This window comes from Sapajus apella, unplaced genomic scaffold (assembly GCF_009761245.1).
Source record: "Sapajus apella isolate SASKATOON/1434 unplaced genomic scaffold, GSC_monkey_1.0 scaffold36, whole genome shotgun sequence".
NCBI classification, from domain to species: Eukaryota; Metazoa; Chordata; class Mammalia; order Primates; family Cebidae; genus Sapajus; species Sapajus apella.
Window position 1 is genome coordinate 32,863,262 of NW_022436976.1, and position 17,415 is coordinate 32,880,676.

At 42.2% G+C, this 17,415-nt stretch overlaps 1 protein-coding gene across 2 annotated transcripts in view; it reads right to left on the reverse strand.

Annotated features, from left to right (window-relative positions):
- Positions 1 to 3,404: 3,404 nt before the first annotated feature.
- The window catches only part of ZYG11A (zyg-11 family member A, cell cycle regulator), a 41,621-nt gene continuing 27,610 nt past the window's right edge, over positions 3,405 to 17,415 (reverse strand). Inside the window, exons 8-12 of one of the 2 annotated variants that reach the window (XM_032296989.1) lie at positions 11,809 to 11,970; positions 11,653 to 11,697; positions 11,044 to 11,238; positions 4,283 to 4,344; positions 3,405 to 3,571 (exon numbers count right to left, since the gene is read on the reverse strand). In XM_032296989.1, the coding sequence (XP_032152880.1) occupies positions 3,421 to 3,571; positions 4,283 to 4,344; positions 11,044 to 11,238; positions 11,653 to 11,697; positions 11,809 to 11,970 (615 nt within the window). In that variant the 3' untranslated portion in view covers positions 3,405 to 3,420. The remainder of the gene's footprint in view (positions 3,572 to 4,282; positions 4,345 to 11,043; positions 11,239 to 11,652; positions 11,698 to 11,808; positions 11,971 to 17,415) is intronic. The other variant, XM_032296990.1, reaches the window with a different exon arrangement.

A 17,415-nucleotide genomic window follows, 5' to 3' on the forward strand; every position in this document is an offset into this window, starting at 1 on the left:
GAATCACTTGAACCCGGGAGGCAGAGGTTGCGGTGAGCTGAGATGGCACTCCTGGGTGGCAAAGTGAGACTCCACCTCAAAAAAAAAAAAAAAAAAGGATATGAAAACAAAGTAGAACTAAACTATATTGATTAGCCATGTTCTTGGATAGAAATATGCATTTGTGACCGGACATGGTGGCTCATGACTGTAATCCCAGCATTTCAGGAGGTTGAAGCAGGAGGATCGTTCAATCCCAGGAGTTCACAACCAGCTTGAGCAACATAGCAAGACCCTGCCTCTTTTTGTTTTGAGGTTTTTAAAATATTTTTTATTTAAAAGAAAAAAAAAGGAGGCAGTGGTGGGGGAAAAAAAAGGCACGGTGGCTCAGGCCTGTAATCCTAGCCCTTTGGGAGGCCGAGGTGGGCAGATCTCCTACGGTCAGGAGTTCGAGACTAGCTTGACCAACACAGAGAAACCCTGTCTCTACGAAAAATACAAAATTAGCTGGGAGTGGTGGTACATGCCTGTAATCCCAACTACTTGCGAGGCTGAGGCCAGAGAACTGCTTGAACCCAGAAGGTGGGTTGTGGTGAGCCAAGATCACACCATTGCACTGCAGCCTGGGTAACAAGAGCGAAATTTCATCTCAAAATAATAATAATTAATTAATTAATTTTTAAAAAATATTTTTAAGAAATATTCATTGTCATAGAAATGGGAATTCTCTTTAGGTTGACTTATAAATCTAACATAATGCTGATTAAAATGCTGTAAGGGCTGCTTTTTTTTGGGGAGAACTCCAGGCATGGTGGTGTACACCCAAAGTCCCAGCTGTTTGGGAGGCTGAGGTGAGAGGATCACCTGAGCTGAGACTGCAGTGAGCTGTGATCAAACCACTGCACTTCAGCCTGGGCAATAAAGTGAGACCCTGTCTCAAACATAAATTAAATTAAAATTTAATGAATTTTAAAAATAAGATGCTGTGCCTTTCTAGTTTTTTACAAAGATTAAATGAGTTATTCATAAAGTGCTTACAACATTGCCTGGCACATAAGGACTCAACTGAATTCTAGTTGCAGTTAGTTTCTCCTGTTGTAACTGTATATTGGAGTCTGTTTCAGGGCCGTTCTGATTCAATCATCTGCTATCTATTCACATGTCAGAACCACTCATGGCACCATTTTATAATAAGTCAAGTCTACGGGCAAGCTCCTAAAAACCACATCTTGCCTTCTTTATTATCTTAGAGACAAGAGTCTTGCTCTATTTCCCAGGCTGGAAGTAGGCGGTGGCATGATCATGGCTGTGGCCATGAATTCCTATAATCAAGTGATCCTCTTATCTTGGCCTCCTGAATTGCTGGGATTACAAGTGTGAGCCACCATGCTGAACCCATAAGAAAACATTTTTCTAACCAGGTACGGTGGTTCACGCCTGTAATCCCAGCACGTTGGGAGGCTAAGGTAGGTGGATCATGAGGTCAGGAGTTTGAGACCAGCCTGACCAACAGGGTGAATCCCCACCTCTAACAAAAACACAAAAATTAGCCGGGCGTGGTGGCACACACCTGTAATCCCAGCTACTCAGGAGGCTGAGGCAGGAGAGTTGCTTACCCAGGAGATGGAGGTTGCAGTGAGCCAAGATTGTGCCACTGCACTACAGCCTGGGCAACAGAGCAAGACTCTGTCTCAAAAGAAAAAGAAAGAAAGAAAACATTTTTCTGCCTGCGCCCCGGTGGCTCATGCCTGTAATTCCAACACTTTGGGAGGCCGGGGCAGGCAGATCACCTGAGGTCATGAGTTTGAGACCAGCCTGGCCAACATGGTAAAACTCCATCTGTAACAAAAATACAGCCGGGCGCGGTGGCTCAAGCCTGTAATCCCAGCACTTTGGGAGGCCGAGGCAGGTGGATCACGAGGTCAAGAGATCGAGACCATCCTGGTCAACATGGTGAAACCCCGTCTCTACTAAAAATACAAAAAATTAGCTGGGCATGGTGGCACGTGCCTGTAATCCCAGCTACTGAGGAGGCTGAGGCAGGAGAATTGCCTGAACCCAGGAGGCGGAGGTTGCGGTGAGCCGAGATCGCACACAAATTGCACTATTCCAGCCTGGGCAACAAGAGTGAAACTACGACTCAAAAAGACAAACAAATACTTTTCTTTGTTAGTTCTTTACTGTTTAATCTGTCAGAAGAACTTTAGAAAAATTTTCAGATTCGCCATCTCATAGTTTTCCACATATATTCTCATTACTTGTTAAAAGCATTTTAAAATATTTTATGTTTTTGTTAATAATGTCAGTGGTGGTGGCTTTTCCCTTAATTATATTTCCTGGGTTTTGCTGGTATTATAAAACTATTGGTCTTTATATACTTGCTTTACAGCTAGTTAACATGTTCAACTTTTAATTCTAAAAGTTGTCTCTTAGGTTTTCTATTATAAAATAGCTTATATCTCCTGTAATACAATGAAAAATTTTATAACAATTCTCAGCAGAGGATATAAACTGAAAATTCTCAAAGGGGATTTTTTTTTTTTTTTTTTTTTTGTATTTTTAGTAGAGACAGGGTTTCACCATGTTGACCAGGATGGTCTCGATCTCTTGACCTCGTGATTCACCCGCCTCGGCCTCCCAAAGTGCTGGGATTACAGGCTTGAGCCACCGCGCCCGGCCTATTTTCTTTTTTTAAGACAAATGCAGTGACACTATCACAGCTCACTGCAGCCTCGAACGCCTCAGCTTAAGGGATACTTCCACCTTAGCTTCTCAAGTAGCTGCTACTATAGGTGCATGCCATGCACACCTGGCTAATTTTTTTTTTTAATGCTTTTTAGAGGTGGGGTCTTGCTATTTTTCCCAGGCTGGTCTCAAAATCCTGGCCTCAAGTGATCTCCTGCCTCGACCTCCCAAAGTGCTATAATCTCAGCACTTTGGGAGACCCCTCACCTGGCCTCAAAAGGGATTTTAAACAGAAAAACATGTAAAAATATTTAATTTGTCTGGGAAATAACCCCAGACTCCTGGCCTATCAGTCTCCCATAGACCATTACACAGAAGCAGGTCCCTGTTTTACTAAAGGAAGAGTGTCAGCAATAAACTGTTGAGTGAAAAGACTAAACTATAGGACAGCATGCACAGAATGAGCCCATTTTGTTTAAAAATATATTTCATATATACAGTATATACTAAATACAGCGTGGATATAGAAAAGTATCTGGAAGATTAGTTATCAAATTATTAATGGTGCTTGTCTGTGGGGAATACAAGTAGGAGCAAACTTTTACGTTCTATTTCGCTTGCTATCTAATCTACCCTCAAATGGATTACTAATTCTACAGCACTGTTTCAAGCTAGTAATAGCTTTTTTCAGTTTCTTTTTAAACACAGCTAAATACGGAAGACAGAGGTAGACAATTTTTCACATCCATCTTGAACTTATTCATTACACAGAAAAACAGCTGGAAAACTATTATGTGTTGAATACATACGATTTTTACTGCAGACGTGATACACAGCCCATACTGCCCAGAGCTGAACCTCTGGTTGAGAGAAGTTGCCAAGGAGTGGGAAAAATGTCTTGAAAGATCTTTAAAAAAAAAAAAAGTAAGTACAAAGATGTTAATCCAGAGCTCAGGCCAGTGTTCAGGGATATAATAATTTACACTATATAATTTATAATAATAACATATATAATTTTCACAGCTGGGCGTGGTGGCTCACACCTGTAATCCCAGCACTTTAGGAGGCTAAGGCAGGTGGATCGCTTGAACTCAGGAATTTAGGACCAGCCTAGGCAACAAGGTGAGCCCCGTCTCTACAAAAAATAAATAAATAAATTAGCTGGGCCTGGTGGCGCATGCCTGTGGCCTCAGCTACACAGGAGACTGAAGTGGGAGGATCACTTGAGCCTGGGAAGTCAAGGGTGCATTGAGATGTGATCATGCCACTGCATCCCAGCTCCAGCCTGGACTCTACCTCAAAGGGTTGGGGGAGGGGGGGGAAACTTTCAACATTTTCCCTGCAGGGTCAATTCCTCACTGTGACTGAGCATACAGTGAAGCTATTATTTGAGAAATTGCATTCTGTGTTAGACATTTTATACATTCAATATCTCATTGCATACTCAATCTTGCACACTGTCAGCCTCATTTTACAGACAAGGAAAACTGACTTTCTAGAAATACTTTCCCACTATCCCAGAGAAATAGGATTTGAACATTAGTCTAACTGACTCTAACACATTATCACGGTATCACTGAGTACAGCCTTTAAGAAAAGCACAACATCATGAAATTACCTATAGGTCACTAGTGCTGTCATCTTACAACTTGAACTTGTCCAATTCTGGATAGTTGAATGCTACTCCAAAAAAAAAAAAAAAAAAAAAAAAAAAAAAAAACAAAACCAGAGAAACCAAGATTCAAATATTGTATTCCACCATTTACAACAAAATTTTTCAAAATCTGGGAATGACTGAACAAATTTGGATACATCTACTTGGCAAAATATCAATCACATAACCATTATGTACACAGAACATATTAATAATGTGGGAAAAATTACAAGAACAAGGAGCATCTGTTTAAAGATACTGGACTGAGTACACATTTACTTCTACTCCCTCAGGAATCCCATTACCAGAAAGTAAACACAAAGAACAATGCACATGGAAAACTGGTAACTAATTTAATATCTAGCACTGGGAAAGCTTAAAACACAAACCAATTCGAAGAGAACCCCTCAGAGACTTAAAAATTTGGTACATGAGATACTTCCTGAAGTGAAATTAGAGGTAGGGTTGAAAATAAAAGGACCGGGCCAGGCGCAGTAGCTAATGCCTATAATCCTAGCACTTTAAGAGACTGAAGCTCTTTTACAAGAGCTTCTGAAAGAACCACTACACATAGAAAAGAACAACCAGTATCAGCCTTTCCAAAAATGCATCAAAAAGTAAAGAGCATCAACATAATGAAGAATTTACATCAACTAATGGGCAAAACAGCCAGCTAACATCAAATGGTAGTATTAAACTCACATATATTATTATTAATCCTAAATTTAAATCGACCAAATCCCCCAATCAAAAGACACAGCCAAAACCCATCAGTATGCTGCATCCAGACCCATCTCACATGCAAGGATACACAAAGACTCAAAACAAAGGGATGCAGAAAGATTTACCAACAAAATGGAGAGCAATAATAAATAAATAAATAAAAAGCAGGAGTTGCAATTCTTGCCTCTGATAAAATAAGACTTTAAAGCAACAAAGATCAAACGAGGCAAGGAAGGACATTACATAATGATAAAAGGATCAATGTAACAAGAAGAGCTAATGATCCTAAATATATACGCACCCAATACAAGAACACCGAGATACATAAGACTTATAAAGAGACTTAGACTCCCACACAATAATAGTGGGAGACTTCAACATCAATATTAGACAGATCGACGAGACAGAAAATTTACAAGGATATCCAGGACTTCAACTCAGATCCGGAACTAATAAACTTCATAAACATTTATAGAACTCTCCACTTTAAATACACAAAATATATACACTTATCAGCACCACATCACACCTACTTACAGATCTAAATGAAATATTGGTTGGCTGCTTGTTTGTTATTTTCTTCCCTCATTTTTTCATGTCTCCATTATTAAGCACAATTATTGGCATACCCATTTTCAGACTGCATTCTAGCCCAGGCAATAAAGCAACACTCCCGTTCTCTCTCCCTCTTCCTCTTCCTCTTTCTTACTCTCCTTCATTCTTTTTTTTTTTCTTTTTTTTCTTTCTCTCTTTTTTTTCTTTTTCTTAAAAAAAAAAAAAAAAAAATGAAAGAAACAAAAAGAGACTGAGGTGGGTGATCACCTGAGGTCAGGAGTTTGAGACCAGCCTGGCCAACATGGTGAAACCCCATCTGTACTAAAAAATACAAAAATTAGCCAGGTGTGGTGGCATGTGCTTATAATTCCAGCTACTCAGGACACTGAGGCAGGAAAATCAGTTGAACCCGGGAAGTGGAGGTTGCAGTGAGCCAAGATCGTACCACTGCACTGCACTCCAGCCTGAGTGACAGAGCAAGACTCCATCTTGCGGGGGGTCGGGGGGAAGAAGAGGACTGGTTCAAAGGATTAGGACTGCCAGATTTTTCTGTGATCCTTAATAAAAATGTCTGGACTGGGCAACCCCACAAACAATTCAGAGTGGGAACATTATGTTAAAAACAGGGGTCTGTCTGGAGTTAAAATCTAAATACTAAATGATGAAATTTCCTGCCTCTCAACTCTATTACTAGGCTTTCAGACTACTGGAAACAAAGCCAACATTTTTTTTTTTTTTGAAGATGAATTTTTATTCTTGTTGCCCAGGCTGGAGTGTGATGGCATGATCTCGGCTCACTGCAACCTACAGTTCCCAGGTTCAAGCGGTTCTCCTGCCTCAGCCTCCCACGTAGCTGGAATTACAGGTGCCCGTCACCATCCCTGGCTAATGTTTGTTTTTGTATGTATGTATTGACAGATTGAGACAGAGTCTCACTCTGCCACCGAGGCTGGAGTGCAGTGGCATGATCTCTGCTCACTAAAGCCTCCATCTCCCAGGTTCAAGTGATTCTCCTGCCTCAGCCTCCCGAGTATCTGGGATTACAGATATGTATCACCACGCTCAGCTATTTTTTGCACTTTTAGTAGAGACAGGGTTTCACCATGATGGCCAGGCTAATCTCAAACACCTGACCTCAGATGATCCACCAGCCTTGGCCTCCCAACATACTGGAATTACAAGCATGAGCCACTGCACGCAGCCAGGCTTATAGTTTTCACATAAAAGAATACAAGGTTCTTCTCCTGGTAAGTTCCAACCAGTATAGTACAAAAGATCTAAAAACACTAACCAGGGAACACCTATTAACCCTAGGCTAGGCGTATAATCCCTGCAATCCCAGTGTCAGGCCTCCATGTGCAAGACCCAGAAAGTCAAAAGTCCTGCCTCCCTCGGCTGATCACACCCCCCCCAACACACCCCTGATCGATCATTATCCCTGACCGCCCAGCGGAGCCACAGGCCATATAAGCTTCCCCTCACCCCACCTTGCCATCTTAACTGTTACTATGATCATGTGAATACTCCTCACCCCACCCTGCCATCTTAACTGCTCTTATAATAATGTGATTACTACTCACCCCACTCTGCCATCTTAACTATTCTTTTTTTTTTTTTTTTTTGGAGACGGAGTTTCGCTGTTGTTGCCCAGACTGGAGTGCAATGGCAAGATCTCGGCTCACCGCAACCTCCGCCTCCTGGGTTCAAGCAATTCTCCTGCCTCAGCCTCCCAAGTAGCTGAGACTACAGGCATGCACCACCATGCCCACCTAATTTTTGTATTTTTAGTAGAGACGAGGTTTCACCTTGTTGACCAGGATGGTCTCGATCGCCTGACCTCGTGATCCACCCGCCTCGGCCTCCCAAAGTGCTGGGATTATAGGCATGTGCCACCGCGCCTGGCCCATCTTAACTATTCTTATGCCTTACCCACCTGCCACTGTAACTGAACTTATGGTAATGCATACTCCTTCCCCCAACCCCCCCCCACTGTAACTCATCTTACCCCTGCCCCCTCCCCAAAAGATCTGCCCCAACCTATAAAACCAACTCCTATCCCATCGCCCTTCGCTAATGACCTTTTCAGCCTTAGCCCACCTGCACCCAGGTGAATAAACAGCCATGTTGCTCATACAAAGCCTGTTTGGGAAGTCTTTTCATTCAAGGTGTGTTTTTAATACCCAGCACTTTGGGAGGCCGGGGCAGATGGATCACCTGAGGTCAGGAGTTCAAGACCAGTCTGACCAACATAGCGAAACCCTGTCTCTACTAAATATATATATATATAAATTGGCTGGGCGTGGTGGCAGATGCCTGTAATCCCAGTTACTTGGGAGGTGGAGGCAGGAGAATCACTTGAACCTAGGAGGCAGAGGTTGCAGTGAGCTTAGATCAAGCCATTGCACTCCAGCCTGACGGCAGAACAACACTCTGAAAAAACAAAGAGATCAGCTGGGCGTGATGGTTCATGCCTGTAATCCCAGCACTTTGGGAGGCTGAGGCAGGCGGGCAGATGACCTGAGGTCGAGAGTTTGAGATCAGCCTGACCAACATGAAGAAACCCGATCTCTACTAAAAATACAAAATTAGCTGGGCATGGTAGCCCAGCCATGCCTGTCGTCCCAGCTACTTGGGAGGCTGAGGCAGGAGAATCACTTAAACCCAGAAGGTGGAGATCGCAACTCTGCACTCCAGCCTAGGAAACAAGAGTCAAACTCTGTCTAAACAAAAAAAAAAAAAGAAAAAAAGAGATCAACTCTACAGTGAAGCCCATAGCTGACACATTATACCTGTCTGCAGTTTTCAAACAGTCCCCTCTTAGCTATCCCACAGACAGCTCAGAATCACCATAACTTTAAGAAAAAATCTAACACAAAAGAACAAAAGAAATAGGAAAAAAAGTAATTTGCAGGAAACAAAAGACTTGGAGGAACAGGAAAACTTATGAAAGTAAAAATTAGCCTGGCCATGAGCTTATACATGTAATCCCAGCACTTTTTGAGACCGAGGCAGGTGGATCCCTGGAGGTTAGGAGTTTGCCACTAGCCTGGCCAACAAGGTGAAACCCTATCTCTACTAAAAATACAAAACTTAGCCAGGTGTGGTGGCACGCTGCTGTAGTCCCAGCGACTTGGGAAGCAGAGGCGAGAGGATCACTTGAACCCAGGAGGTGAAGGTTGCAATGAGCCAAGATCACACCATTGCACTCCAGCCTTAGGCAACAGAGTGAGACTCCATCTCAAAAAAACAAAAAAAAATTTGTTTAAATTGGCCAGGCCAGTGGCTCATGTCTATAATCCTAGTACTTCGGGAGGCCGAGGTGGGTGGATCACTTGAGATCAGGAGTTCAAGATCAGTTTGGCCAACATGGTAAAACCCCATCTCTACTAAAAACACAAAAATTAGTCAGGTGTGCTAATGCACACCTGTAATCCCAGCTACTTGAGAGGCTGAGGCAGGAGAATCACTTGACCCCGGGAGGCAGAGGTTGCAGTGAGCCGAGATTGCACCACTGCACTCCAGCCTGGGTGATCTAGTGAGACTCTGTCTCAAAAAAATAAAATAAAATTTAAAATTATCATTATTACATTCAAAGAGATAAATGAAAATTATATAAGCTATGAAACAAAAACAGGATATTATATTTTTAGATGATTCAGAATAAAAGAGATAAATGAGATAGATATAAAAGGATGAGTCTGAGAAGGCCAACATCCCAGAAAAAAATTAAAGACATTTCCCAGGAAGGAAATGAGCTTCCTGACTGCTAAGTACCCAACACAATATAAGAAAATAAACCCACAAGAAAAAAAAATTAACAAAAAATAAATTTAAAAATGAAAATAAACCCACAAGGCATACCACTGTGATTTCTAAGCACGAGGACAAAGGACAAAAACCTTAAAAAAAAATTTGCACAGGAGTTCTCAACAGTGACACTGAGAAGTAAAAGACAATGGAGCAAACATTCTGAAGGAAAAAGCTAGAATTCTATACCTAGCCATCAGATCAATTAAACATGAGGGTAAAATAAAGGCTTTTTTTTTTTTTTTTAAAGATGGGGTTTCACCATGATGGCCAGGCTGATCTTCTGACCTCAAGTGATCCACCCACCTCGGCCTCCCAAAGTGCTAGGATTACAGGCGTTGAGCCACCGCGCCCGGCCTAAAATAAAGGCCTTTTAAACTGGTATGGTCAGGCCGGGCGCAGTGGCTCAAGCCTGTAATCCCAGCACTTTGGGAGGCCGAGGCAGGTGGATCACGAGGTCAAGAGATTGAGACCATCCTGGTCAACATGGTGAAACCCCGTCTCTACTAAAAATACAAAACATTAGCTGGGCGTGGTGGCGTGTGCCTGTAATCCCAGCTACTCAGGAGGCTGAGGCAGGAGAATTGCCTGAACCCAGGAGGCGGAGGTTGCGGTGAGCCAAGATCGCACCATTGCACTCCAGCCTGGGTAACATGAGTGAAACTCCGTCTCAAAAAAAAAAAAAAAAAAAAAAAAAAAAAACTGGTATGGTCTCATTTTCATGCCACTCTCCTTAGAAAGCTACTGAGATTATGATCTAACAAAAAGTAGGAGTAAATCAAGAAACAGGAAGGCACATAAGCCAGGGAACGTGGAATCCAACACACAAGAGACAACAGGAATCCCCCAGGATGATAGTAAAAGAATATCCAAGGATGACAGCAATACAGCATGAACTGTATACAAAACAATCACACCACATGGAAGGAACGAGAAGGCTCTGGGAAAGAAAATCCTGAGGTGAAGTGTACAGAATATGTATGAAGATTTATACCTTGAGTATACACTGGGAAAGGCTGTGCACAGAAACAGTGAGAAAAAGAATCTTAGTTCCCCAAAGTGGGAAAATGAATTGATAGATTCCTAAAGCTACAAAGTCAAGAACAGCAGATTATATGTTATTTAGAAATAAGGAAGTTGGCCAGGCACAATGGCTCAAACCTGTAATCCCAGCACTTTGGGAAGCCAAGGCAGGCAGACTGCTTAAGCTCAGGAGTTAGAGAGCAACATGGTGAAACCCCAACAACAAAAAATACAAAAATTAGCTGGGCATAGTGGCACACACCTATAGGCCCAGCTACTTGGGAGGCTGAAGTGGGAGGACCCCTAAGCCTCAGAGGTTGAGGCTGCAATGAGCTATGAATCATGCCACTGCGTTCTACCCTGGGAGACAGACCCTGTCTCAAAGACAAAAAAAAAAGAAAGAAGAAAGTAAATAGTTTTAAAAAGAGCTAATGGAAAAGAGGACTGGAATAAGTCATATGCAACAAAATGTTAACAGAGATAGTTTTGGGTGGAAAGATATGGGTTAGTAATAAATTTTTCTAATTTTCTATAACTATCATATTATAATTTAGAAAGCTACATTTTTTGTAATTAGAGATTACTCTGGATTTTGCAAAGAAGAGTGTTTCCTATACCAGATCTTGCAGAAGAATACGCCTCTGGAAGTCATGGGCTATCCAAAGCCGTCTGTCAGATGTCAGGTGGGCTATGATACCTGCAGCAAAATAGCTGACTTCCATTTCCCTGCTACCGAGTAAACTGATGATATGCTTCAGCACATCTTCGGTCACCAGCTTGGAAGAAAGCTCTCTGACTTCTGCTATGTTGTTCTGTAGGTCAGATGGAACAGAGAACACCAGAGACAAGAAGGTGGGAGAGAATCAGGAATTGGCTTTTTTTCACTTTCCTATTTCTCAGGTCAGATAAATTCAGAACACTTACTCCTATGCCTGCCTCCAGCTCAAGCTAGCCTAATACCCACAATCCAACTCCCTTGATGAGGATGATTTTTAACAATCACTGAAGAAGCACAGTACTAGATAAATAAAATTGTCTTTTTAGCTACCTTATCTCATTTAATCTTTAAAATACTACTACAAAGAAATGTGACACTAAGCAAAACAAACTTGTCAGGCTCACGCTGCTAATAACTGGATGAACTAGAATACAAATCATAGTAGGTACAATGAGTGTTAGGTTTTGTTTTTAGGCAATTAAAATTAAATCAAAGCAATTCACCTTACCAAAAGACCAAGTACTTTGCTTTGTATTGCTGACTCTGAAAAGGTCTGTCAAAAAAAAAAAAAAAAAAAGATACACACACACACATATATAGATAGATAGATTACTTTATCATGAAGAAAAAAACTTTACATATAAACTCAATCTTGTCTTCCCACCTCCAAGACTTGGATGAAGATTTCCAATCCTTGATTTTCAATAAAGTGCTTGCAGGCAGCTGGAGACTCATCTGTAAGATTCCAAAGTGCTTTCAAAGTAAACAAGAGGGTGACATCATCTAAATTCTCGGTAGTCTTTTGTTTTACTATTGCTAGAAGTTCCTAAAAACCAAAGCGAGAGGGAGTTAGATGGTCTAATGACTAATCAATTGCAGTATAAGGAAAGCAATGTTAGGACACATCAAATCTTGATTCTAAACCCAAGTTCTGCCACTTAGTAGCTTTGTGATCTATTTTCCCATAAAATAAATTACAACTACTTCTTACAATTTTTGTGAGGATTAAATGAAAAAAATTTTACATTTTAGTGAGCACTTAAACCAGTTCTTGGTACACAGTCATCAAGTTCATAATCGGGTACATTATTAGCTATTCCATTATTTTTATTTAGAACACTTAGTCAACAACCTCTTTAAGCCAAGTACGAAAAAAGGATAGAAGGCAGACCAAAAAAAAAGTTGGCTTTTCTCAATTAAATAAAATAATATTAAATTCCGGTTAATTCTTTGATGGAAACACATAAAAGCCTAAAATTTAGGCTTTAGGAAGGGTGGGAGAAGGAAGCCTCCATACAAAGGTAATATGTAAACTGAGACCAGAATAAAAAGAGTTATGATAAGCCAGCCCACTGAGAAGTGAGGACGTGCAGGAGTGGGGCTGGGGGGTTAGGGGCAGGAGGCACATGCCAGGCAAAGTCTGGGGCAAGAAAAATTCTGCTGCTCTACGCCATTGAGCAGGTCAATGGGGCTAGGACCCCAGGCCAGCATTCCAACGCATGACCTCACATCTTGAAGAAGCCACTGGGTTCACTTTAACAGACTGCAAAGTACCACTTGAGAACAACATTTCTAGAAAGAAGTCAAGCTACCGTTTAGTCTCTTTCAAAGCAGACTGTCATGTGAGAGAAAAAAGACAAACCATTTTCACTTCAACCAGCTGATGAAAAGATACATAAAATAGAAACACAGCACCAAACAAATCAGAATGTATATTTTCAAGAAGAATGAGACCACCTAAACTATTTTGCCCAATTAGGAGAGAATGCGTCAAGAGACTTCATGACAAAAATGTGCAAGAGTCAAGAGACAAAGAAAAGAGTGACAGATGAGACAGGCGCACTCACCTACGCAGCTAGTTAGATGAATGAGAGCAAGGCCAGGAGCAAGGGAAGTGAGCCTGCCCCTGAGCATATCACAGTGGCCAGGCCCTTGGTCATGATTTGGCTTAATGATACCCTAAATAACTATGTACTGTTACTACTACGACAGATACCATTTTTTTCAACTGAGGCCCATTTTTCGATAAAAATCCAAGACACAGAGGACACTTACCCCTTGTCATGTGAAGAGTCGCTGGCCTGCTCTTTATTTGTATCTTATCTAGTCCTGTTACCCCTCCCAGCAACTTTACATTCATGGGATATGTTCCTCCTTTACATTATTTGGCAAAACTCTTACCTCAGTTAAATGTAACTGTTGGTCTACTTCATTCATACCTGCCAACAGTCAACATATTAATGTTGAAAAAGACTGGGCTCATCTGATTTCAATTTCATTATGTGCTCATGAATTTCAAAAGGGCACCTAACTGTATTTGTCAATACTACTTTATTTCCAAATCAATTTGCTCCAAAGACTATTTCCTAATTCTCTCTCCTCAAATTTTAACCACCATCTTCTCATTCCCCTCATTTGATTTTTTCATCCTATTTTTTCATTGAGAAATGCGCCCACTCTTGCTAACAATATCTACAAACCTACTTGCACTTGCATCAGCATACTCTGCCTTCCCCTCTGCTCCAATCTGAAGCCAACATCTTTACTTCCACTCTAAATCCAATTTCCCCACATACAGAGATTCAGCACCAAAATTATTTCCCTGTATTTTGCTTGTGGCATCCACTTCTCCCTCTTTAGAACTATTCTCGCCGGGCGCGGTGGCTCAAGCCTGTAATCCCAGCACTTTGGGAGGCCGAGGCGGGTGGATCACGAGGTCAAGAGATCGAGACCATCCTGGTCAACATGGTGAAACCCCGTCTCTACTAAAAATACAAAACATTAGCTGGGCATGGTGGCGTGTGCCTGTAATCCCAGCTACTCAGGAGGCTGAGGCAGGAGAATTGCCTGAACCCAGGAGGCGGAGGTTGCGGTGAGCCGAGATCGCGCCATTGCACTCCAGCCTGGGTAACAAGAATGAAACTCCGTCTCAAAAAAAAAAAAAAAAAAAGAATTATTCTCGTGGGCACAAAATACGTCTTAATGTAACTGATCTTTGAAAGAAAAAAAAAAAAGACTGGCTGGGTGTAATGGCTCACGCCTGTAATCCCAGGACTTTGGAAGGCCAAGGCAGGCGGATCACCTGAGGTCGGGAGTTCAAGACCAGCCTGACCAACATGGAAAAACCCTGTTCTACTAAAAATACAAAATTAGCCAGCGTGGTAGCGCATGCCTGTAATCCCAGCTACTCAGGAGCCTGCAGCAGGAGAATCACTTGAACCTGGGAGATGGAGATTGCAGTGAGCCAAGAATACACCATTACACTCCAGCCTAGGCAACAAGAGCAAAACTCCATCTCAAAAAAAGAAAAAAACAAAACAAAACTGACCCAACCTCTGCTTTCCTTCTCATTAACTTATATCAAAAATTTACATCCATTTCTCACCTCCCATTTGCTCATCATCCTACTCTAATCAGGTTTTGGCCTACCACCCCCACTGAAATAACATAAGCAGGGTGACTAATGACTTCCTCTTGCCAAATCCAATGGTCAATTCTGTCCGCATCTCACTCGATCACTCAGTAATATTTGACATCACTGCCCAATTTTTCCTGAAACATTCCTCTTGGATTCTAAAACACATTTCTTGGTTTTCTTTTTTTGAGACAGAGTCTTGCTCTGTCGCCCAGGCTGGAGTGCAGTGGTGCAATCTCGGCTCACTGCAACGTCCACTTGCTGGGTTCAAGCAATTCTCCCGTCTTGGACTTCCGAGTAGCTGGGACTACAAGCATGCGCTACCATGCCTGGTTAATTTTTTGTATTTTTAGTAGAGACGGGGTTTCACCATGCTGGTCAGGCTGGTTTTGAACTCCTGCCCGCCTCAGCCTCCCAAAGTGCTGGGATTACAGGCATGAGGCACCACACCCAGCCCTCAGTTTTCCTTCTAATGCACTTTGGATGCTCCTTCTCAATCACCTTTTCTGGTTCATCCTATTTTTTTTCCAATATACAGGCACATCTAGGAGAGACTGCAGGTTCAACTCCAGACCACCACAATAAAACAACACAAATTTGTTTTCCCACTGCATACAAAAGCTATGTTTACACTATAACCTAGTCTATTAAGTGTGCAAAAGCACTAAATCTAAAACCCAATGAAGATAGCTTTTTTTTTTTTTTTCCCCCCGAGACAGTATCACTGTGTTGCTGAGACTGGAGTGCAGTGGCACCATCTCAGCTCACTGCAACCTCTGCCTCCCAGGTTCAAGCAATCCTCTTATGTCAGCCTCCAGAGTGACTGGGATTACAGGCTTGTGCCACCGCACCCAGCTAAGTTTTGTATTTTTAGTAGATATGGGGTTTCACCATGTTGGCCAGGCTGGTTTTGAACTCCTGCCCTCAGGTGATCCACCCACCTCAGCCTCCCAAGGTGCTGGGATTACAGGCAAGAGCCACCATGCCCACCCAATGTTAAAAATATTTTATGGCTGGCAGCAGCAGCTCACACCTATCATCATAGCACTTTGGGAGGCAGTGGCAGGACAATCGATTTAGCACAGGAGCTTGGGACCAACCTGGGTGACATGGCTAGACCCTGACTCTACAAAAAAAAAAATGTAAAAAAATTATGTGGGTGTGGTGATACACACCTGTGGCCCCAGCTCCTCAGGAAGCTGAGGCACGAAGATCATTTGAGCCCAGGAGGTTAAGGCTGTAGTTCAAACATGTCCCTACCACTGCACTCCAGCCTGGGCGACAGAACTAGACTCTACCTTGGAAAAAAATTAAATTATTGCTAAAAAATGCCAAATCACCTGAGCCTTCAGCAAGTGGTAATCTCTTTGCTGGTGGAGGGTCTTGTCTCAATGTTGAGGCTACTAACTGATTAGGGTGGTGGCTGCCGAAGGCTGAGGTGGGTGTGGCAATTTTTAAAGATAACAATGATGTTATCCCATCAATTGACCCTTCCTTTCAAGAAAGATTTCTCTGTAGCATGTGATGCTGTCTAAAAGCATTTTCCTACCTACAGTAGAACTTCTTTCAAATTTGGAGTCAGTCCTCTCAAACTCTGCTGCTGCCTCATCCAACTAGGTTTATATAATAAGTCAAAGTCTTTTGTTGCCATTTCAACAATGTTCACAGACTCTTCACTAGAACTAAATTCCATCTCAAAATAATACTTTCTTTGTTCTTCCCTAACAAGCAATTCTTCATGTGTTAAAGTTTTAGATTGCAGCAATTCAGTCATCTCCAGGCTCCACTTCTAATTTTAGTTCTCTTGGCTTCTGTAGTTAGTGCTTCCACTAAAGAACTGAACCCCTCAAAGTTATCCACAAGGGCTAGAATCAATTTCTTAACTCCTGGTAATGTTCATATTTTGACCTCCTCCCAAGAATCATGAATACTATTTTTGTTTGTTTTTGAGACAGAGTCTTTGTCACCCAGGCTGGAGTGCAGTGGCACAATCATTGCTCACTGTAGCCTCAATCGCCCTGGGTTCAGGTGATCCTGCCTCAGCCTCCTGAGTAGCTGAGTGTACAAATGCATGCCACAATGCCTGACTAATATTTTGTAGAGACAGGGTTTCGCCATGTTGCCCACACTGGTCTAAAATTCCTAGCCTCAAGTAATCTGCCCACCTCAGCCTCCCAAAGTGCTAGGATTATAGGCATGAGCCACCACACCTAGCCACAAAATGTTTCTTAAATACAAGACTTGAAAGTCTAAATTACTCCCTGAACCATGGGCTGCAGAATGGATATTATAAAACAGGCAGGAAAATATTAACTTCCTTGCTTGTATATCTCCATCAGAACTCTTGAGTGGCTAGTACATTATCAATAAGCAGTAATATTCTGAAAGAAATCTTACCGGGCATGGCGGCTCACACCTATAATCCTAGCACTCTGGGAGGTTGAGGCAGGTGGATCACCTGAGGTCAGGAGTTTGAGATCAGCCTGGCTAACATGGTGAAACACCGTCTGTACTAAAAATTCAAGCTGGGCCAGGCATGGAGGCTCAGGCTTGTAATGCCAGCACTTTGGGAGGCCAAGGCACCTGGGGTCAGAGGTATGAGACCAGCCTGGCCAATGTGGCGAAACCCCATTTCTACTAAAGATACAAAAAAATTAGCTGGGCATTGTGGCGCACACCTGTAATCCCAGTTACTTGGGAGGCTGAGGCAGCAGAATCGCTTGAACTCAGGAGGTGGAGATTGAAGTGAGCCGAGATCGGGCCACTGCACTCTAGCCTGGGTGACAGAGCCAGACTCAAAATAAACAAATAAATAATAAAATAAAATTCAAACTGCATTTTTTTTTTTTTTTTTTT